This window comes from Mugil cephalus, chromosome 4 (assembly GCF_022458985.1).
Source record: "Mugil cephalus isolate CIBA_MC_2020 chromosome 4, CIBA_Mcephalus_1.1, whole genome shotgun sequence".
NCBI lineage: Eukaryota > Metazoa > Chordata > Actinopteri > Mugiliformes > Mugilidae > Mugil > Mugil cephalus.
Window position 1 is genome coordinate 10,221,296 of NC_061773.1, and position 22,860 is coordinate 10,244,155.

At 42.1% G+C, this 22,860-nt stretch overlaps 1 protein-coding gene across 1 annotated transcript in view; it reads right to left on the reverse strand.

Annotated features, from left to right (window-relative positions):
• snta1 (syntrophin, alpha 1) overlaps positions 1-13,630 on the reverse strand; it is a 33,663-nt gene extending 20,033 nt beyond the window's left edge. The window contains exons 1-2 of the mRNA XM_047583719.1: positions 12,454-13,630; positions 5,157-5,342 (exon numbers count right to left, since the gene is read on the reverse strand). Of these exons, the coding sequence (XP_047439675.1) occupies positions 5,157-5,342; positions 12,454-12,736 (469 nt within the window). The 5' untranslated portion in view covers positions 12,737-13,630. The remainder of the gene's footprint in view (positions 1-5,156; positions 5,343-12,453) is intronic.
• Between the last annotated feature and the right edge of the window lie 9,230 nt (positions 13,631-22,860).

Genomic DNA, 22,860 nt, shown 5'->3' on the forward strand with positions numbered 1-22,860 from the left:
TCATTTACTAAACACGGTCAAATGTGCAGCTGCTGCATCCACTTAATGAGGGCGTTCAACTTAACTAAATATAAAGTGACATAAATTCAACATCGACATCCTCCACATAAGGGGTACAATATGAAGACTGGCACAGGTGATATGGTGCAGTCTCTGTGGCTAAAAGAAAAACAAAAGAAACAATGACATGCAGGCAGTTAAACGATAGTTAAAGACATAAACACCTAACAAGTACACGAGCCTGAACTTTTAATTGTGCAAACAAGTGTTTAAACAGCTATCGCTTTCAGTAAGAACAAAAAAAAAACAACAACCTGCGAGCTGGTTTGAGTGACATATAAAGTGTATACAACAGCTGATTCAAATCACTGCACAATCACTGTCAACACAGAAACAGATCATGTAGAGAGGCAATTCACCAGAGGTCTGCAATGTTAATACGTCCACGTTCTGATCGAGATTCAGCAAAACAGAAAGTCAAATATTAAAAACATACAACAACAAACATAATTTATTGCAAACATTCAACTTAAGCGGTTTGTTCTGCAGACCAGCTAGTGCTGAATTACACATCTACGCGTTCTGTGTCTACATTTGTGACCCTGAGAGCTACTTAATGTGAATCACCTGTGCTTCGCCACACACATTTTTTTGTTTTTTTTTTACAAGGAAGACAAAATGTGCCCAAGATTCAATTTAGAGAAGTAAAAACAAGAAATATCTCAGCCATGAGTGTGCCACTCTCAGTAATTTCCTTCATGAACTGCATTCATTCATAGCATGTGGGCTAACTAACAGGGTCTGTTTTCTCCAATGAGCTAATTTCTGAAATGTCGTTTGAACTAGTTACACTTGGCTTTCTGAGGAAGTTGCTGCGGTATAAAAAAAAAAACAACATGTAAATATATGAGATTGAATTTGTGATGTCTGATATCCTTTGAAAATTCTGCATTTGGGCTTTAAAAGTGAAATGCTTTCCCCAAACACCCTGGACTTTGTACCAAGTGAATATATTGGGCAAAAGCTCAGTGGGGATGACAGAAATCAGCAGACTTTGATACGGCAAACAACACATGTCCAAACATATACCGTCCCGTGCTTAAAGAAACTCAGATAAGGGAAAATTTTGCAACCAGAGAGCTGCCATAACTAAGCCTGCTTAATCCATGTGTGTGCGCAGCGAGCCTGAGCACAAATACCTTAATGAAAAGGGCAGGACAGAAAGAACCGGCAGTGTCCAGAAATGTCTTGGCAGAGGAAACTAGTTCTCTCTTTCATTCTGTCCCTCACTCTCACTTGTGCACACACATATTCACAGACACAGAAAATTTTGTCCCTCTGGAAAGCCTAGTAAATTCTGCTGGAACTCGGGCTGATTTGGGACTTTAAGATAAACCCACAGCAAGTACAAACAGGAACCGTGTAATCGCACCGAGGCCAAAATGTACGTTTCAATGGCATCTTTTAGTTGTTTTAAGATTATAATACACTGCAGATCACTGTCTTTTATCAGTGCATGTTTATTCTTTCTAATATCTCTTGTATACTCTGCTACGCATGTACAGACACGTCCAAATTTAGTTTACATTGCGTTGGATCAAGTCTAGGATTGGCCGACACTCATTATCAAACGGTCAGGATCAGATTGCAAAAAAAATGTTTGATGAAGACCTCCCTCATGCTGATCATCTGTCTGACTGAATATCCGTTTGCTGTGGCCTCATTTCGACCTGCCCTGTAGATTTACAAACTGGACCGATCTGGATGTCTGGGCCTTGAGTGGCTACACTTGTGCGGAAAGTTCAATATGACTTTTGGAATGTCGTCTGTTAGTTCTCATCACCTAGCGCCGTATGTCTGTTCACTGAGTTGGTCCAAGTTACCTTGTCCATTCTCTGCCTTCACACTTCCTTCAGCATCTTGACCTTTCCTCTGCAACCTATTCATCTTTCCTATCTGCTTAGGGCCTTGTGTGCGTTTGTGTGTACATTTTCACGTGTGTGTGTGTATGTACGCACTATGTGGTTGTGTGGCTTCCTTTGTGCACATGCTTTTCTGTCAGACATTGGTTGCCCGGGGAACAGCTTTACAGCTAAACTATCCCTACCCCTTACCCTTTCTTACGGAGACACGCACAAAGACACACACACACCTTTATAGCTGTGTTGGTGTGTGTTCATACAGTAGTGGAACACACCTTGCCTCGACTGGCCAGCCGGTTACGATGATGGAAATGTTTAATAGTATCCGAATTAACATGGGGTCTCGTACACGTGGGACAGTTAAGGGGCCGTACTGACACTAATCTAGTCGTCATGATGCGGTCACTTAAATCTGCCCCTATTTCCCCGCGAAGCCACGGACGCTGCGATCGCTTGATAGAGGCGTAACACCCACGTGCTCCCACACCCGTGCACAAACACACAAAGTCAGGCTGTAAATGTCGCCGGGAGGAAGCGAGGGCAGGTGTGCTTTTATGGTTTCATCTGGTCGGTTATATTTATCTGACCCCCTCACGTCCTCTCCCTCTCTCTCTCACACACATAACACACACACACACACACACACACACATTGATTATTCCATCACCATTTTGATACAGGGTGCAGCAAAACAGACGTACAGTGAGACTCCAGTAGTTTCTTTCTTTCTTTCATACAGATTAAGTATGCACAAATTCTCATTTACAGCGAGAGGCTTCGCACACATTCATGCCGCTGCCCTTTTCCTGTGCTGATGGCTGCTAAGCAACCGTGTGGCCCGTTAAAATCACACCATTTTATTAAAAATCGATACAGAACAATGGTACAACACTTCCAGCTGGGCGACGCAACTAGCGGCCGTAAAGGCTTACAAAAAAACAATCTACAGTGCGTTTCCCCTGTTTTAATCGCATGCACGCGCATCTTAGCCTGGACACGGTATCCTTTAAATACTCTCCGCCTTGATCATACTGGGAAAGGTACGAAGCAGAGCTTGGTATAACCTTGCATGTACTGCCGCAACAATCAAACCGCATTAATCTAAGTGAGGAGATACCTGTTTAATATTAAACGTGTCTTTGCTTGACTTCCAAAGGAGTCAGAAAGGAAAGATCCCGCCACAGGCGCAGAATGCCAACAAGGCTCCTAACAGAACTGGTATAAATGTTGTGAAAGTACTTATCTGACAGATCCAAGTATTACTGTGTACATATTGCAGATATATTTTAATGTGATGGAGGCTTTTTCTCCTTGATCTCAGCCAAGGCCGCCCGTCTTATGAATTTCACAGAGAGCTGAAAACTGCCGTGAGCACAGCAGTGGCGGCTGTTTGTTGCTGCGAACATGTAAGAAAAGACTGTTTCTCTGACCTTTAACACCGCAGCGGTGCCAAGAAGGAGTTTGCTTCTCACTGTGTTTGTGAGTATCTTGATAAAATGCCAAAACCAGAATAAACATTCCACTTGAACTTCCTGTCATCTGTATTTTACAAGTATTTTTTATGATCTGCAAATAGTCTTGAAATAAATATTAAAAAACTGCTTGCCGCTGGTAAACCCTAAGTCCTTCAAGTTTATTATTATTATTATTTTATCTATTCCCTAAAAACGCTCCGAAGCTTCTCACTACAGATCAGATCCCGCTGTCATGTCCAGGTCGGACAGACGTACACACAAACGCAAGCAAAGGAATCGCAAGACATCAAAAAATGAAACGCACACTCTCAGCCCTCTCCCCTCAGTGAGCCTCCCGGCCTCTTTCGTCTCTTCAACTCCTCTATCAGGTCCGCGGTGGGGTGGGGAGGTGGGGGTGGGGAAGGGAAACCCATGAAATGATTCCTGACATGACGGTTCACGGAGCAGCCCTGGTTCAGCCGTCTGATATCAACACTTTTCCGCCTGACTGTGGACAAGTAAGACAGCGGGATTTGCAATGATTTCCCCTGGCTGTAGCTCAACATGTATCTGCTCCGCTGACTGAAGTTAACTCAAGTTGGACCACTGCGCGAGTTCACCCAGAGAATCGCTGCAGCCGTTCATACCGTACATGTTCGAATTTCTAGATTCGAAAAAAACAAACCTTTCGGGGTTTGTTTTTTCTTTCTTTAAGAGACTTATTGGACAAACTAGGGTTTCATGTAAAGGCACGAAGGAAGTGTCAGTCTGACTCGCATCAAAATACAAAAAATATCTTTAAAAAGGGGTCAATTTCATGGTGTCTGATAAAAAAATATATATATTTTTTAGAATAATTGCATCCAGTTCAAAATGATGCCTTTAGACACTAAGCCTTTGTAGTAAATTTTAATTCGGCCCACTGACTTGAAGTCAGCTTGGTGGGAGTTGCCAAATTCCTGTGTGGCAATCACTTAGCGCGAGGAAAGATTGTCTTTAATCCCCTTCCCCTGTCTCCACCATTAAAGCTCACGGCTCAGATCCACCTTGTTGTTCCAAACCTGCTGGCAGATCCACGCATGAACAAACCCAGCCAAACGACTACGCTGTAAAAATGAGGCAGAAAGGGACCGCGAACCCTCTCACGCGCACCACTTTCCCGCAGGTTCCGACGTGAACTTAGCTTCCTATGAGCGTCAAAAGCGTTTGATGTACAGCCTGGCTCCTCGTTAGCATGCATGGGATGCGTGCGCCACAACAATATTCTTGAATTCTTCCGTCTTTGTTTTCATCTTGTTTCACTTTAACTCATTATTTGGATGTTTCCAAGAAAGTCTGATCAAAGTTCCGGTTTAACAGACTCCCTCTCTCTCTCTCTCTCTCTCTCTCTCTCCGCTCATAATATAGTGCCCATATGAAACAATGACAGAGGACTAGAGGAATGTATCAAAACACATCAAGGTATCAAATGTTCCCGTCATTTCCATCGATGTGTCTATTGTGGAGTGCAGACAGAGAAGGTGTAGGCGGTTTGTCATTTTCATGAGATATTAAGACTTGTGTTTTTTGTTTCTTACTCTTCGGTAAGACATGTGCATGATGTGTTTCTTTTTCATGCAGAAGAGGTATTTAGGAAATATTTTAATGTGACTTGTTGCTATCTCCCAGTCTTCGGTTACTTTGCAGAACAGAGCACAAGGACAAAACAGAAACAAGACAATAGCAGGCAGACAGCATCACGACTCTTCTGGGTTTCTTCTCCGCATGAGAAACTTCTTACCTTCAAGGATCACTTCTTTGCCAGTTTTTTTCAGCGCTTGCACAGCCTCATCGTGTGTGGCCTCCCGCAAGTCGTAGCCGTTGACGGACAGGATGGCATCGCCAACGTAGAGCGCCTCAGTCTGGTCAGCCGCCAGGCCCTTAAAGATTTTGGAGATGAGGATTGGCATCTTGTTTTCCTTGCCACCTGCAGGACAGAGGGAAGAGACGAACATAATGTTGTTTCATCTTATAACTGTTTGGGTAGCCTGTTGTTTAGCCTCGCCGCACACTCTTGGACATTCCGGATTTGGCCACGGATTAGCTTTACAAACAAGCTTTGGAATAAAGTGTTTTCCTTTTTGCAAAATCTACACAAGGAGCAGATGCTAAGAAAATCTAATTATGTTTTCTCATTCCCTCGCGACACAGCGCTGGGTGAAAATGCCGTTACGTTCACTGTGACTCCACACCAGAAAGTAGATTTTGGGAACTTCAGAGTGGAGTGCTTACTAAGCCTCCATCCCACACCCATTCTGATTCCAATCATGGTCCTCAGTTCAACGGCAGTTCAGAGGACAGACTCAGACAGAAGAGATAACCCTCCTGTACTAACTTGTGCAGCTTCCTATCTCTCACTCCCTTCTTCTCTCTGGCATTACATCAAGGTCAGCTCGTAAAGCTGACAGATCTACCTCTCTGTGAGGGCTTCCACACTCCATGAGAAATACCATTGTTGGGCTTTCGTCTTCAGGCTACAAAGAAATGATCTAAAAGTTGATTACATTTAATTAATCTGAAATACTTTTTCCAGAGGGTGTTTCCTTTGTGCATATATACCTTGTGCATCCTAATTGGTCTTAATTTAAAAAAATCCAATGGGGCTTAGCAGATCCACTCCCACCACGCATGTCAGGAGGAGACCTGCTCCTTGAGCGCTCTGTAGAATCAGCAGCGATCTGCCTCATGTAACGATGAATGACAATTTAAAGTGGAGATAAAGAACCTGCGATGTTTGTGGCGTTACCATCAATGCACAGTATGAGATCGTGTATTTATAGTGTCAACACTTTTTCTCTTAAAGACACAGGAGTTTGAATGGTTGACACAAATTCTTTGGTTTGCTGACACAAATTTTTAGCTCTCTAGATACAAGATTTAGCCAACATATTCACAATAGAAACTCCAAGGGGAAATGTTGCAAGTGTAAGCTTATGGACTTTTTGTGGAATATGATTGTTGAGGAACTGTTGTTCTGTTGTCTCTGTTGTTTGGTCTATAGCCTATTACTCTAATAAGCAGGACGGGCCAGCAGAAAGTGACTCTATGAAAGAGGTACAGTCAAAAATTATGAGACAGGAATGATATGTACTACCAGCAATTGTCTGTGTCTGGACATACGAACTTGAACACACCATAAATTCAGTGGCCAAAAGCCATCTGGTTCACTGAAATAGCTCTCTTTGTGTGCATTCTGAACTTTGTTGTTTTATTTATTTTCATCACTTCCGTTTCTGTTCTCGAGCACCGGTTTGCTCAGCTGATCAGAGCGATCTTTCTCTCCCCGAAGCGTCCGATTCAACGTGCTGAATCGACAGAAACGCTGCCAACAGGAGTCCAGCGCTCACTGACAGCCCGACACTGGGAAAGGACCCACTGTTGGCTTGGTGTGTCACAGCTCTGACGGCTATTACACACCGACGTAGTTCTCCCTTATGCCCCCAAAACACTGTGACTCATCAGAGAACGGGCACGCCGGTTTAAACTGTCCCACCCACTCACCACAAACTTTCCCCAGCTGGTTTGGGGATTAAAGTTCAATACCATCTCTTTGTACCAACAAATTGCAATATAATCACTTTTAACTGCATTGAATACCCACAGTGTTACTGACAACACACAAACTGCTGATTTAACACCTGTATTACATTTTTATAAAGCTTTAACTATTCGCATCTACTAGTTTCTGCAACTGACTTTAATATCTAAGTAATTTCCTGTAGAAAAATAAATAACTGCATTCAGATTTGCTTGCAAAAAAAAAAAAAAAAAAAAAAAACATTAAAACAGAAGAGCTATGCTAAAGGCTACAATAAAAATTACACTGACCCTGGACAGCTAATCCAAGCAAAAGAATTTAACTGAACTGAAAACTTAAAGATCTGACTTCCTGTTTATGTTTTGTCCACAATCCAACTAACTACCATAGTTCAGAAGGAGAAACAAACCTACTTTTAAGGATTAGCCAAGACTTGGTCTGGCTTTGGCTTTGAATCTTCACAAATATTGCAGATTCCTTCTCCAGTTATTTTTTTGTGCTCAAAGGAGTGAACGGGTACAGCTTTGTTTGTGTAGTCAACTTAATTCGACACAGCAGACGGCTTTGAGGGGGAAGAAAGACGATGGGAGTAAACAGTAAAATGAATGGAATATTCATTTTCATTACTGTGTGAGTAGGAATATAAAGAGATACAAAAATGGCCAGAAGAGGATATTTTCTTTTGGAGTAAATGGTTAAAAGAGCCTTGTTTTTTTTGACTCAGCCAGAGGATAATAGTGATATAGGTGTCAAAATGACTTACGTATTGATACCAAAAGGATGTAGGTACATTCAGACAGAAGGTGTCTGACTGAATAAGGAACTACAGTGAATTGATGTAAAAGATTTTTCCACCTTCATCTCTGAGAAATTATTAAGTTTGACCTCGGGGCAGCCGACTGAGGAGAATGCAAATGACAGAATCAAGGAGTAGTGCTACACATGTGAGGACTGCTCCTCACATACTTTGACGTTTCACTCCGGTCCGACACGCCTCCCATTGACATGATTGGTGAATAAACACATTTGACCTGGTGTGGTAAAAATAACCATCAGTATGTTTGCCGCTCCTGCACAAGCCTGATTCCCCCTGCATTCCTATCTTTTTCCCGCCAAACCTCTCATGTCAACCACAGTTCGGCACCTCCCAGCTGGCAGCCTGTCACTTAGCTGACAGGTGGAGAGCAGCGGTGGAGATGGGGCGGAGCTAGCGTAGCTACTTATGTCAGGTAAATGAATGGTACCGGCTTGTACAACCCTGACACGTACCTAATTAGGTAATTTTGAGCTAACCATATGTTTGTTGTGACAACGTGCCTTTCAAAGAATTCCGCGTGGTCAGCATCTAACTTCAAACCTCAGCGGTGCTGCGCTGCATACAGTTGTGCTAATGAACGCTGGAACAAACCCAATTGTTTCAACAACTGTAAAATAATGATAAATACATATTCCTGATGAATGCGCTGGGCCGCTTGAAGAGAAGGGATATTTTTTTACAATAGATTTGTTATGTAAGGCTGCACCTGAGCCTCTTTAACAGACAAAAGTATTGCTTATGTGAACATCTGAGCGAGTTAGTCCAGGGCAAAAGAATTTAAGCAGCAATAAATGTAGAATTTGGCCTAAAAACTAAAAAGCACTGACCTAAGTTCACGTAAAACCTCACCTAAGACTATCAAAGCAATGTCCGTGATGCCTTTAAATTACACACTATTTTTTTTTTAGACTTTTTCATTGTGGTAAAAAAAACCCACCATGCTTGCACCTAAGTGGCAAAGAAATAGTCCTGCAGGACCAGGCTTCTGCTAACTTCGACCAGCGGGCCTATCTAGAGACCCGGAGTCTAGGTTCCTGGTCTCCCCTCTTAAATTTAGACATGTGAGTAAAAGGTTGCCTTCATGCTCTTCTGCAAGCTGGGGTGGGCTCCCTAAAATTAACACTAGTGAAGTAGTCCACTCCCAGCCGCATAGCTTTCATCTCTGGCCAATGACAACTGACTGCTGTGGGCTGCTCGTCTCAGCTGTTCACAATGTGGTGTCAGCTAGCCCACAACAACTTTTGTGCAGTTCTTTCATTTGCTTCACCCTTTTTAACACTATTCCTTTTTTTTTTTTAATATGCATTTGACTTCCTCCGGGCACTAGTTGCAGGGCTCCAGACTGCGATCAAACACTCGCATTTTGCGACCATGTTTTGAGGCAGTACAAGGTCGTATTTATTTATTTTTACACCTACTGGCACATTTGTGACCTGAAAATTAGGATTTAGTGTAAGTGGGTGCCAGTGTCAGCGTTTTTCTGTTTGTGAACTCTGTGGTTAATTCACTCTAACTGTGGTTAATCACTCTAACTCTAACTGCATCATGTAATATGACAAGCTGTGTTCTTTTTTCAGGTTTGGATTATTTATTGCAACTTTTTGTGGCATTTTCAGTCATACAGCTAAAATGGGGGAAAATTTAAATAATTACACTGAAGGGTCCACAGTGCTTCTAGTGACAGAAGTTAGTCTGGAGCCCTTTGTGACGCTGCCTTTCTCTTCCAGTCACTCTGGTGTACCCTTCCTCCCTCGCTGCCTGACTTTGAACAACCGGCATCACAACAATGTCACGCCAGCGGGCTGCCAGCTATGATTTGGTTTTAATAACATGCTGTCTGATTTTCAAAGCCACCCATTTCCACAGAGGTGGACATTACATTTATGTCATTAGGGCCCTGGCTTTTTGTTTTGCCGTTGGTGGAAGTGGCGGGGGGAACCAAAGTGAACACGTCACCAGCTGGGACAAAGATGAGGCATGTTTTGCGACACGACATTGTGGCGCGTACGCAATTATCCATCAAATCCACCCCAGTGCAGTGGCCATCGGTCAAGCAAGTCACCTCTGATGACTGAGCGGCCGGGGAGAAGATGCAACCCACACACATGCGAGTTCCTTCGCATGTCGCACATTACTATCACATTATTCATCACTCCTTTTGCTGCAATGATAGCTTTTTCACAAGCTAAGTTAAATCCAGAGTGAAACATTAAAATGAGCATGAAATAAGAGAGATAGCCAGACAGGAAAAAAAAAAAAAAAAAGATATGGGTGTGAATCTGTAATGCTTCACTGAAATGTGAGTTAAACAAAAATGTCGACAACTCTGGGCACCTCCAGGACGTCAAATCAAAATCTTTCTCCAGTGTCGCCATCACAGCACTATCCGTTCCATCTTATTTACATATCTTCCCAGCGCACAACCTCCCTAGTCTTCTGCACTTTGAGATCTCCACGGAGATAGCGGCCTGCTGCTGCAGGTCGAGGAAACGGGACAAGGAAGCGACTTTTACCATCCGCCGCAAACGCAACGCGGGCATGTAAGACACGGAGAGGTTACAACCTTTTCCCATGGAGAGGTCAGAGGGACGACACTGGCGTAACTGCAATGTGCTGTGGCGGACTTTGAGTTGTTCAACATCGCACTAGATTTTGTAGGAGCAATCAGAGCAGCTGATGCTTGTGTGACATCAGAACAACTGGAAAAATCTCTCACATTATCGGCCCCCGCACAACAACTCTGCAAACATTTTGGTAAATGACTTGCTAAGTTGTTGACATCATTCACCAGACAGTTCATTTGGTATACTAGAGGAAAAAACAAATGCTCTGTAATGTAAAAGTCATGTGGCAGTAAATCTTTATGAAGGTTATGTTGTTCAACATCATGATGATCAATGATTACACAGTTCAATTACCAACTTTCTTACCCCGTTTCATCATATACTGAACATTCTAACGGTCACGACGGGGAATTTAGTTGTCAGATCTTTCAGTTTAGTCATTTGCAACCTGCATCTCGTAAGCTCCTAATATCCCGCTTTTGACGGCCGTCGTGCATGTGTTTGATATCAATCACATGTCACAGTTGTTGTTGCTTAAACATTTTTCAAGCGCCTATGCTGTTTCCACATTCCGCCTTTAAGGCATGTGAACTTCCAAAAATTGGAAAATTAGACTATCCAGGAGGCAGTTGAATTCACCTTAACTCTGCACTTAGTAGCACTCACAAGCAGGGATGCCCCAGTGGGAACTGGGAGATCAGAATCTTGGCCGATTCATTCATTCATTTATTTGTTTTGGGTAACTGTGCTCTGGAGGGTCGTAGGGGTGCTGGAGGCCAGCTGTCACTGGGCGGTGCGGTACACCCTAGACAGGTCGCCAGTCTATCACAGGGCTAACACAGAGAGACAGACAACCATTCACACTCACACCTACAGCCAGTGGACCTGCTGAACATGTCTTTGGACACGGAGGAACCACCACTACACCACCGTGTCACCCGTGGCCGATCCAGGCTTTTTTAAAATGATCTGGATCAGAAACTTGTGCGTTGTTGTTGTTGTGCGTTACTTTAAAAAGTACTTTCCTGGAAAAGGAAGTCGGTCGGACAGAAATTATGAAATTGTGCAATGTGGATGTTTGGTGAGGCGGTAGTAAGAGATCATTATTCAGTACTACCAAATTTATTTTCCATCAAAAAAATTCAATTTAATAGCGCACTCACGCAAAGGCTGAACAAATAAAGCAACAAACACTAAACACTGGATTTAAAATAAAAATTAGAGTTTGGCATTGGATGACCAACCCATTTCTGTAGTACAGAACCCAGTTTTCTAAAAGTACAAGCTACCCTCTCCTCACTACATTAGCATTCACAAGTTTGATAAGAAGACCATTAATCTCCAGGAGAGGACACTGCATATTAAAAGATCAGTATGGGATTGGGGGACAAAAAAACCTGAGACATCCTTACAAATTTAATGTTCACATCTTTCATGGACACGAGTATTCCCTTTTTGTTGCATATATAGGACATATTTAGATAGTAAAATAAAAATTGTGATCTGTAGTGTGACTCCTAGACACATAAAACATATAATACAATATAATAACACAAAACAACAACAAAAAATCACCATTGTTTTGATAATGCTGCCATATGGGTTATTTTTTTATGTAACAAAAGGAGTTTTTTCAGACATTATTATCATTATATTAAGAAAAAGCATGTGTTTTTCCTCATTTTTCTGAATCAGCGTACTTCTACGAAGATTAGTGTGTTTCAGCCCATACCCTCAAACTTTGAGCCTTGTTACACAACAGTAACTACTAACTAATGACCATCTCCGGTGACTCTGAAATGGTTCCCCGTTGAGGTGAGGCGCTGCTTGAGAAAATCACAGCTGTCACTTGTTTTTTGCGTTATTATTTTATTTTATTATTATTATTACTGATTGTTTGTTACTTTGTTTTTTCCAGAGTAAACAACGACCCCGGGTCTCGCTGCGAGCTTGAAAGTGATAACAAGCCTTGGGAAAACGTGGAAAAGTGCAATTTTGTCGCTCACTTTGTGGCATTCGTGCGTCATTTTGAAGTTGGCCAAGTCTCCTGTTGACTGACAGCAACTCGCCGTTAAGTTAAGTCGCTAATTTGCGATACTTCCGCGTGAAACTGTCCTACCTTTAATGCTGATTCCGAGCCCTCCAACATCTTGCTTGGTAACTCGCACGGTGCGCTTCACGTTGGTGATGGTTTCCGGGACCGGGGACGAGCTGAGGTTCGGGGGGTCTCCGTTGAGCGCGCCGGCGGGGCTCGGGCTGGGCTTGGCGGGCTCCTCTGCGCCCTCGCCGGGGTTTACCGTCAGCGTGTCCTCGGTGAGCGTGGCCAACACGCGGATCCAGCGGTCCACGGTCACTCGAAGTTCCAGCAGTCCCGTTTTCTGCGCCTTCATCGCGGCAGCCATGTTCAACGCATTCCTGGAATAACTCTAGACGGGCTGGCAGTTCTGTAAAGAGGGGGCGGAGGAGGGCTGGGGCAGGGGGCATGCAGGCACACACACACACTCCCTCCCCCCTCTCTCCCCCTCTCGACTTTCCCCTCCTCCAAAGAGGTTTGTCCGCTACTAAGAAATAAAGTTAATTGAGGGTGATACGATTAGCAAGACACACTCAAAGTTCAAGGGTCTTCTTGTTGACTGTTATCCACTAATCAACTTGAGTCCCTCATAATTAGATTTTGATCTATTCATTTATTTGTTTATTTTGCATTTGTGCATTGGAATCAGAGATCATAGATCTAATTTGCCCAAAAGATTCATGTTTTTTCATGAAGAAAATAAAATCAATACCCCTCCCGAGGCCAGAAAGTTTCCTGCAGAGAGAGCTCATATCAGGCTTTAATATCCCCAAAACAAAAAGCATATACAGCTTGAGATCTGCCCCTTCTTGTTGCTTTTCTTGAAACCCTCAGCTTAAAACAGCGACTATTTTTAAATGTATTTATTTGGTTTATTAGTTATTGCTCAAAGTACGGTTCACAAAGAAAAACGTACAAAAAAAAAAATGTTCTGGCCTTGGTGGAAAAAAAACATGTCCACTCAGTACCACGAGAGCTGTTGCCAGCTGAAACTATTTCCACATTGTTAAACTTTTAATGGAATATGTAAACTCATATTAGCACAACCTCTCCAAGAGCACAGTCTTTACAAGAGACAGATACGGGATCAATGTGATGTTCTGTAAAGGTTGGTTCTCTCCTGCATAGGCAATAAATGAGTTTGCAGCAGAGTGTATGTGCACCGGTGAAGCTTAATAAATCCTCTCAGCTCAAAGGACCTTGTGTGCCAGACATGAATTTCAATAAACGTGAAGAAAAGCAGTAAAATGACCCAAAATATTGGTTTAGATATTTGCTGTTCTTGTTCATATTTTCACTGCATATCATCCCTGTTTAGGTCATAACTTGATTCAACTAGTGCCCAAAGGTTCACAAAAACAGTGTCTGACATCCAACAGAACTTTTGCATTATTTTAAATTCATAAAAAAACTACATTTTAAGTAACTTTAAAACCACTTCAAACCAAATCTATATTTCATTTTTTAACTTATTTCTTACTGGTACTTACTTTACTACTGGTAAAAAAAAAGTATTTTGCTGTGGAATTTGTCAACATAAGTGTCTGCGTGATAAGCCACGGCCAAGTCATTTGGCCTTGGCCTTAACTCCAACTTTAACACAGACAAACAAAGCACTGTTGCGGTGACTCAGCAGAGGTGCACCTAACTGCGTACAGTAGACATTAAGAACACTCATGAGTCCCTGAAACAAGCTGAGGAAGCAGTCCATGTTTCCTATGCTCTATTGCATCTGCAAGTAATCTGCCAGCTCCTCAGCTGTGTGTGTGTGTGTGTGTGGCAGCCTGCGTTGCATCTGCTTCACAGCAGGTGAAATAGCAAAGACGTTCCAGCACCCAATTTTAGAAAACATGCTTCTGGGTGGGCTGATGAGGTGCAATTGCTCCCTTAATGAAAACATGTTTGAAACATTGGCTGAAAATTGCTCTCAACCCAGATGGCTTAAGGATGTTAATAAAAACTTCTTCAGAACATTAAAGCGGCCAAGAAGGTAGAGCTTAATTCCTTATTCTATTTATAATTAAATGCATGTTTACTCTAGTGTATACCGAGGTAGTAACTTGATTTCTACTCTATTACTGAATTCATAATAATTCCTTTCAGTCCCTTCAGTATAATTTGCAGACAAGGCAGTAAATGTCCTGCAGGGGTTTTTAAAGGTTGGTTTCCAATATTTTGTCTCCCTCTAGTGATTATATGCCTTTATTACACCAACACATGCAAACTTGAAGCATTTCATCCTATTATGACCATACATACGTCTATAGTTTCAGTTTCTGTTTGAAGGCCGTTTAAGACAATATTAGATTATTAATTAGGGTTATGCCTTTGTTACGTTAAGACAACAATTTCTGATTTTTATTTATTTTTTTGCCAGACATTAGTAACACTTCTTTTGTTCTTTTTCCCTTCCTCGAAAATATTACCAGACTGACCCTGTTAAGAAGACAATTTTAGCATATGCATAATATTAATATATGTCAGGGATAGATTAATCTCTTGAGCAAGAGATTAAAGATCACTGAGATGATCAGACTGTCGAGGGATTAAATGGACCACAGCTATTAAATTCTGATCCAACCATATGTCAATTAACACACATGCATTTTAAAGAAAAATAACAAATAGTACTCAAAATAAAAATAATACTTGAATAATACATTTAACCCAAGAAATTGTACAAATCAAAGCATCTGACTGCTACTGAACCAGCCTCAACAATGTTTTTACTTTCAGTTATAGGATAAAATTTTAAATTTCTAGTGGGAATTGAAGGTGCAACATCTGTAGTTTTTTTTTATAAATAACAGCATGATTTTACCATCGTTATATGTCTTGTTTGTTTATTTGACGTTTGGCTATGTGTGGACTTCTTCATGAATGGTGGCTAATGGGGGATCCAAATAAAGCAAAAGAAATTAAAGGTAAGAGGGTGCAGAGGACCCATCTGCCGAAGGCCAGCCGGGTAGAAATAAAGAAGATAGAGAGAAAAGAAGGGAGGGGAAACAGGGAGACACAGCAGTTAGTAATAGAAAAGAAATTATAACAGAAGAGAAAGGTGCCAGAGAAGATAAAGTAAAGGACATGTTTTCAGTGCATTGTCCCCCTGCAGCCTAGGCTTATAGCAGCATAACTAAGGGATGGTTAAGTCCAGCACTAACTATAGGCTTTGTCAAAAAGGAAAGTCTTAAGCCTGAAATTAAAAGTAGAGACGGTGTCTGACTCCCGAACCCAGACTGGGAGCTTGTTCCACAGGAGAGGAGCCTGATAGCCGAAGGCTCTACTTCCCATTCCACTTTTTGAAACCCTAGGAACCACAAGTAGACCTGAACTTTGAGATGATAGTGATCTGTTGGGACAATATGGTTCTATGAGGTCTTCCAGATATTTGGAGCTAGGCCTCTCAGGGCCTTGTATGTAAGGAGGAGGATTTTAAATTCAATTCTGGATTTTAAAGGGATGGTTAAGTCCAGCACTAACTATAGGCTTTGTCAAAAAGGAAAGTCTTAAGCCTGAAATTAAAAGTAGAGACGGTGTCTGACTCCCGAACCCAGACTGGGAGCTTGTTCCACAGGAGAGGAGCCTGATAGCCGAAGGCTCTACTTCCCATTCCACTTTTTGAAACCCTAGGAACCACAAGTAGACCTGAACTTTGAGATGATAGTGATCTGTTGGGACAATATGGTTCTATGAGGTCTTCCAGATATTTGGAGCTAGGCCTCTCAGGGCCTTGTATGTAAGGAGGAGGATTTTAAATTCAATTCTGGATTTTAAAGGAGCCAATGAAGTGAAGCTAAAACTCAAGCAATATGATCTCTCTTGCTAATTCCTGTCAGTGCTCTTGTTGCAGCATATTGAATCTATTTCGACAGCCAGACAGTAATGACTTACAATAATCCAGCCTGGAAGATACAAATGCATGAACTAGTTTTTCTGCATCACTCACGATGAGACATGATGTTCCTAATTTTGATGATATTATACAAGTGAAAGAAAGCAACCCTGGTCATCTGCTTTATGTGTGAATTAAAGGACATATCCTTGTCAAATATAACACCAAGGTTTTTCACGGTAGTACTGGAGGCCAAGGTAACGCCATCCAACAAAACCAAGTGATTAGATAATGACTCTGCGATGTTTAGGGCCAAATATGATGTCTTCTTTTTTTGTCTGAGTTTAAAAGTAGAAAATTACAAGTCACCAAGCCTTTATGTCTTTAAGGCATGCTTGGGGTTTAACCATCTGATTATTTGCATCTAGTTTAATGGATAAATATAGCTGGGTATCATCTACGTAGCAATGGAAGTTTATGCCATGCTTTCTAATAATATTGCTCAAGGGAAGCATGTGTGATGTGAATAATATTAGTCCTAGCACAGAACCATGAGGAACTCCATAGCTTACTATGGCATATATAGAAGAATCATTGTTTACATGGACAATCTGGAATCTGTCTGACAGATATGATTCAAACCAGTCTAATGCAGTTCCTATAATCTCGATCACACGTTCAAGTCTCTGTAATACAATACTGTGATCAGTGGTGTTAAACGCAGCACTAAGATCTAGCAGGACAAGTATAGAGACAAGTCCATTGTCTGAAGCCATGAGGAGATTGATGGTAACTTTAACCAGAGCTGTTTCCGTATTATGATGAACTCTAAAACCTGACTGAAATTCTTCAAACAAACCATTCCTGTTTAAATGGTCGCACAACTGACTGGCAACAACCTTTTCTAAAAATTTAGAAATAAAAGGAAGGTTGGAAATTAGTCTACAGTTGGCTAAAACATCTGGGTCAAGAGTAGGTTTCTTAAGTTAAGGTTTGATTACAGCAGTTTTAAAAGACTGGGGCAAATAAATAAAGTAAATAAATTTGATCTCATTTAATATGGAGCTGAAAAACGGCATTCTAACTGTCCAGTGTAAACAACTTTGTGTTTTTAGGTGAAACACAAACCCGAATGTCTGCTGAATGTGTACGTAGGTCTCTCTGTGCTAACATTTTACGAGGTGATAATCAGGCCCATATATCATCTTGTTGTTTTGGCCCCTAATTGCCATAAAATTGTAGAATTCGGACTAACAAATCTCAGTTTCAGGGTGAGATCTGTCACAATGCAACTGAAAGAAGTGATTCATATGAAGGTTTTTCACATGTAAACTTGTAAAACCGTAAACTTTTACCGCTGTTGTACACCTCTTTGTTCAACGTTCATGTGTGCTACTTAGCATGAGCATTGAGCGGCGCGCATAAACATGTCAGCAACAATGAACAGGAGGCTTCAACAGCGAGTGCTTGACCTAAGCAGCGCGTCTACCTAATGATGTTTAGCATTATGACAAAGTGTTTGACCATCTGACCTCCTGTCTATACATCTGTCAGTCTATTACTCTGTGATGTGAGTGGCAGGTGGCCGGCCTATAGGGCGGCTTAATATGCTTTAAGACCCCAGTGAATGGAGCAGCAGGATTTGTAAGGATCCCTCACACACAGAAGAATGGATGGCCTCTCATAGAAAACACATTTTTAGTTTGGAGTACATGTAGTTATGTATGGTATTGCTTGTTATATGTAAGCATATGTTCAGCATCATCTTGACAGGCCTTCGCCATATTTTCCATAGTTTTGCCCTTACTATGGGTCATTAAACTTGAGACTGAATGCTGATGTTATGGTGCTGATATGTGGTTGTCGGGTTGTATTAAGGACTCGCAGCACTTAAGACATATTTTTTTCCAGGAGTGTCCTTGCGCCGTTCACCTGATATGGACGAAACAGCCATAAAATTGAACTAAACCTAAAGTCAGCACATCAGCTTTACAGCTTCTTTTTGCTGTCAAACTCAGTCGCTGTGTAGAAGAGCCAAACCGATAAAAAAGAAGGCGGCATTTTCATTACATTCTGACAGAAAGTATTGCCCAAATATATATCCGCCATCTGGTGCTGAACTTAATAGCAGTTTGGAAAGTCACAGACTGTATGTTGTGCCTACGTGTAAAAAATACACTATGGCTGGAATGAGTGAAGATGCTTTCACTTATCCTAACCTTGTGGACTGTAAATAATAATAATAAAAAAAAAGACATCAAAGAATACCTTTTAGATTTGTTAAATTTTATTTGATATATATTTCAATTTTGCAGTTTATGTTGCTGTTGTGTTAGCAAAGAATGTCTCTATTCCTGTTAAATACAATGAAATAATAATTGTAAAATGCGCACAAACACACGCACGTGCACACTCAAATGCACTACAGCTCCCCCCACACTTGTCATCCACCCCACTCGGTTCAATCAGCCACATACTATATGCATGTCTCAACTCCCCAAAGACAGTGGACAGTTGGGGTGGCCTGCTGATTAGTTTCAACCTCCCCCCAGCTTCCTTCTGCTTCCTCCTGCTCCCTCCATCCTCCAACCATCTCTGCTTCCCTCCCTCCATCCATCCCTCCCCTGCTCCGCTAAGGGCAACAGCTCCAGAGGTCTACCATATGGGCCAGTGTCTGAGCGGCTGACTGCCTGCCTCCCTGCAGCTAGCATGTGTGTGTGTGTGTGTGTGTGTGTGTGTGTGATTTTCAAGCCTGTGCTGACTGTTTAGCCTGCCCCACCTGTTCCTCCGTAACAACAGACCAGACCGCTCATCCACGGGCCGTCCAGGACAGGCTGGCGAATAGATAGACAGATAGCTAGATAGATGAACTGATAAAAAGAAAAAAAGAAAAAGATTAAGCACAACGCAGGCAGATGTGACGGTGGGGATTTGCGAGAATTCAATCAAAGATGACATTCAGATGATTGCGGAGTTTTAATCTTTCCGAGCAAAGTCGTATTATTGTTTAAGCACCTGCGAGCCATTTGAAAAGTCGCTGGAAATGTGATCAGAACGGTGGAGGCTGGTGGGGGAAGGAAAGCAGACTGGGAATCAGACAAGCAGATGAGCAGACAATAATGGATTAAAAAATATGGAATAATTTATTCTTAAAATATGAATGACAGACTGTGCGGCGAACAGACCGCGGCAGACAGACACGCCGCTTCTCAAACACCCGAGGACACGGGATAATAATGAATGAGAACTTGGGGGCGATAATGAGGGGTCAAACAGAAGAATAAGTCTCAGGCTTGTACACCTGTGGCCCACCTTCTGCCATCTAAACCGCCCAGCGACCTTTTTTTTTTTTCAACCCCCGCAATATTCAGTTACTCTCATTATAACCTACTGAATAATGTAAAGGTATATATGCATAAGGGATCCAGGAGGAGGAGAGGAGACAGGGCAGAGGGTTGGAAGGATCTACATAATAGGGCTATCTCTCTCTCTCCATCTGGTCATGTGTTTATTATCTCCCCCCCCTTCCTTCTTCTTAATGCCGATCTATCTGTTGGTTTGACACACCCCAATCAACCCCAACCTCTGCCACCGATTTAGCCTCCACTAATATCGTTGCCCTCCGTCTACGCTCTTATTCTGTGTCTTTGTGAATGCGCTGTCTTTATCTGTGCATTTCAGTGCCGGTGTGTGTGAGCCGATGCGAGGACTTTGCAGCCTCAGGAGAATTAACCAGGCGTCTGCCACCTGACCCCGTTGACTCTGACCATCCTGGGCTCAGCTGATACGCGTGCCTTGTGGTCCTGACACGAGGAGGACAAAAAAGCACGGAGAGTGGGAGGAGGCCAGGGACAGAAGGACCAGCAGGCAATGAATGATTATGACGACTAGGGCCATCTTGCCGGCCTCGGCACCCCTCCTCTTCCCCCACCCACAGCAGAAACCCTGGCCTTGGCCCTGGCTCTGGCTCCCACATGGACGAGTGATCTGGCTCAGGTCGACATGGGTCGGCGTGGGTGAAGTGTCACCACCAGGCAGGGTCTGGTCTGTCAGCTGTTTCGGATGACAGAAGGAGAGGAGGGAAGAGGAGTACATAGACAGAGTGAGGTGCACAATGAGTAAAGGTAATATAAAAATTGTGGAGGGATATCTGGTGGAGGAGAGTGAAGTCACGAACAGACGAACAGAAACAGCAAGAAGGAAGGCACATGGCAAAGAGAGATAAAATTGAAAACAGCAGAGTGAAACAATGGATGAAAGGGAACAGGTTTTGCGGAGGTGTCATATCTGCCAGGCCTTATGCAACCTACAGAGCTCACGCAGATGGCATGACTGCTGAGAAAGTAGGGTAAACAGTCCCAGCTAATGACTTGCCCCCTCTTGACTTTGTACAGTGAACTGAAAGAGCAAATAATTGGAGAAAACATAGCCACATGGGGATTAAGAATCTGTCAGGTCAACCACTGTACAGTGGGGAGTGTGAGGGAACAGGGTGAGTATGTGGGCTCACATATTCATGGGATCTTTTCACAGTCCTGCTGGCAGTCACTCCCAGGCAATTATTATCTAACTCTTTGGACTCGGCCAAAGCGGCTCCTCTTGAAACACGTGAGCACACGTATGGGGTCAGGGTGGGAGGATCTCTAAATGGTAAAGAAAAAACACAGCATCCGTAAGAAATACACATGGTCTGTATTGCTCAGAATGAGAAGTATACTTTTTTTTTCTTTTTTTCTTTTTACCAGTTTTTACACGGTCTAGCTGCATCAGGGCACTTCAGAAACATGGCAATGACAATTTTTTTCTTTTTAATATGGGAGGTTCCTGGATCTTGATGATGACAAATATTTCGAGACCCTCTTAAAATAATGACCCAAGTCATTTTTCCAGGTTTTTCAGAAAACACACAAAAGGGAACCAAATATTGTATATATATGATGTTTATTATTAAAAATAATTTTGTCAAAAAATGACTTGGGCTGTTATTTTAGGAAGGTGATGATTTTCAAGTTGTGCGTCAATTTTTTAGATGCTTTCGATACAACTTTTTTCGATATGTATTGTGTATAGATATGTATATTCATTTTATAGTTCTGTATTACAAGCGGGAGAAGGTTTTCCAAATCCAGAGATGTGGCGTACTGGTAGTTCTCTGGCTTTTTTCTCTCTCTGTTTTTGGTCTCCACCCTCTTCTGAAAGAAACTTTGGACTAACATTTGGATGTTCACCCGCTGGTCAATTTATTTTTAAGCGCTGGTCTGAAAACACATTATAGTTTTTATTTAAAAAGTACATCTGCCTTCTATGCTAAAGATATTTTCTCTACATTAAGATGTAACCAAAATATTAAAGTTGCAGAACATGCATCCAAAACCATTGACCAAGAATGTCAATACATAATTCTCTGTGGGTCAACTACAAGTAATCACATATATATATATACATATACAGTATATATATGTCATCTTGGTAGTAAATTTGAAAATTTCAAGTGAAAGCCGCAAAATGTTCATGCTTCAGTTAGCATGGTGCCAGTGGTCCTGAGTTAATGTAAATGGGGTAAAGTGAGAGGGGTTACACGTTGAAGATTATACGTTTGAACAGTGATCCAGTCAGCTCCCGGGTCAGGTCAGCTTATTTGCTGCCTAACAGTCCTGCTGGTATGATTAAAGACACTGTGACAAAGACGCTGAAAGGCGATGAAAGGGGGCAATGGCCAGCTGTCACGCATGGGGGCCATAATGGCCGCTGAAAATCCCACCACCGTCTGAGCCTGTTTCTTCGCTAACTTCGGCCTCCTGCTAACTGACTACTCACCCCTTTGTTAACCTGTCACCGAGCTGGTCGACAGGATTGGTTAGTTTAGACGTCGGCGTTGCAGTCAAAGGTTTTGTTTAAACTGACTGACTGAAAAGCTAAGTTACTGAGTGAGTAATAACTTTAGATTACAAGAACGTAACCTGTGAGCTGCGTGAAAGAAACGCGGCTACAGTGGACTGGTTTGGAAGTAGTTTATGATAAGACACGAACGCCCCACAGCTCTCCAACACAGCCACAATCCAACTCAAACAACCAGATGACCCATAAGAATAGATCTGATGTTTAATAAACCTCTTCCTGCTCTGCATATTTCTCACGACCTTTCATAGACTTATTGGTCATTTTACAATTTTGTATCACAATCTAGAGCCAGTTTTGCAAATTCCAGAGACTTTTGTGCATAAATACAGCCACGGCCAACTAAGAATTTAACAAATTTAAAACCTTGAACAAAGTGCAGTGACTGAGACGGAGACATTCGTTCTTTTCAAGGAATAATCTATCACAGTATAACAACATTCATTATGTTGTGGCTAGCCTTCTTCTATTTACTCTGTGCACCTGCTGGAGACTATGTGGGTGGTCAACATTTTCTTCAAGGTCTGCTCTACTCCAATAAATGGAATTAACAAATCTCTACTGGTGTCGTTGGTACAACGTATGAATCCATAATCAGTATTTAAATAAGAGATGGACAAATTACTCATTTAAGTCAACGCTGTCACTCATTTGTTATAAAATATAGGTATTAGGAGAGTAAACTCTTTTCATGCATTTGTGACTAACACCGTTCCCAACAG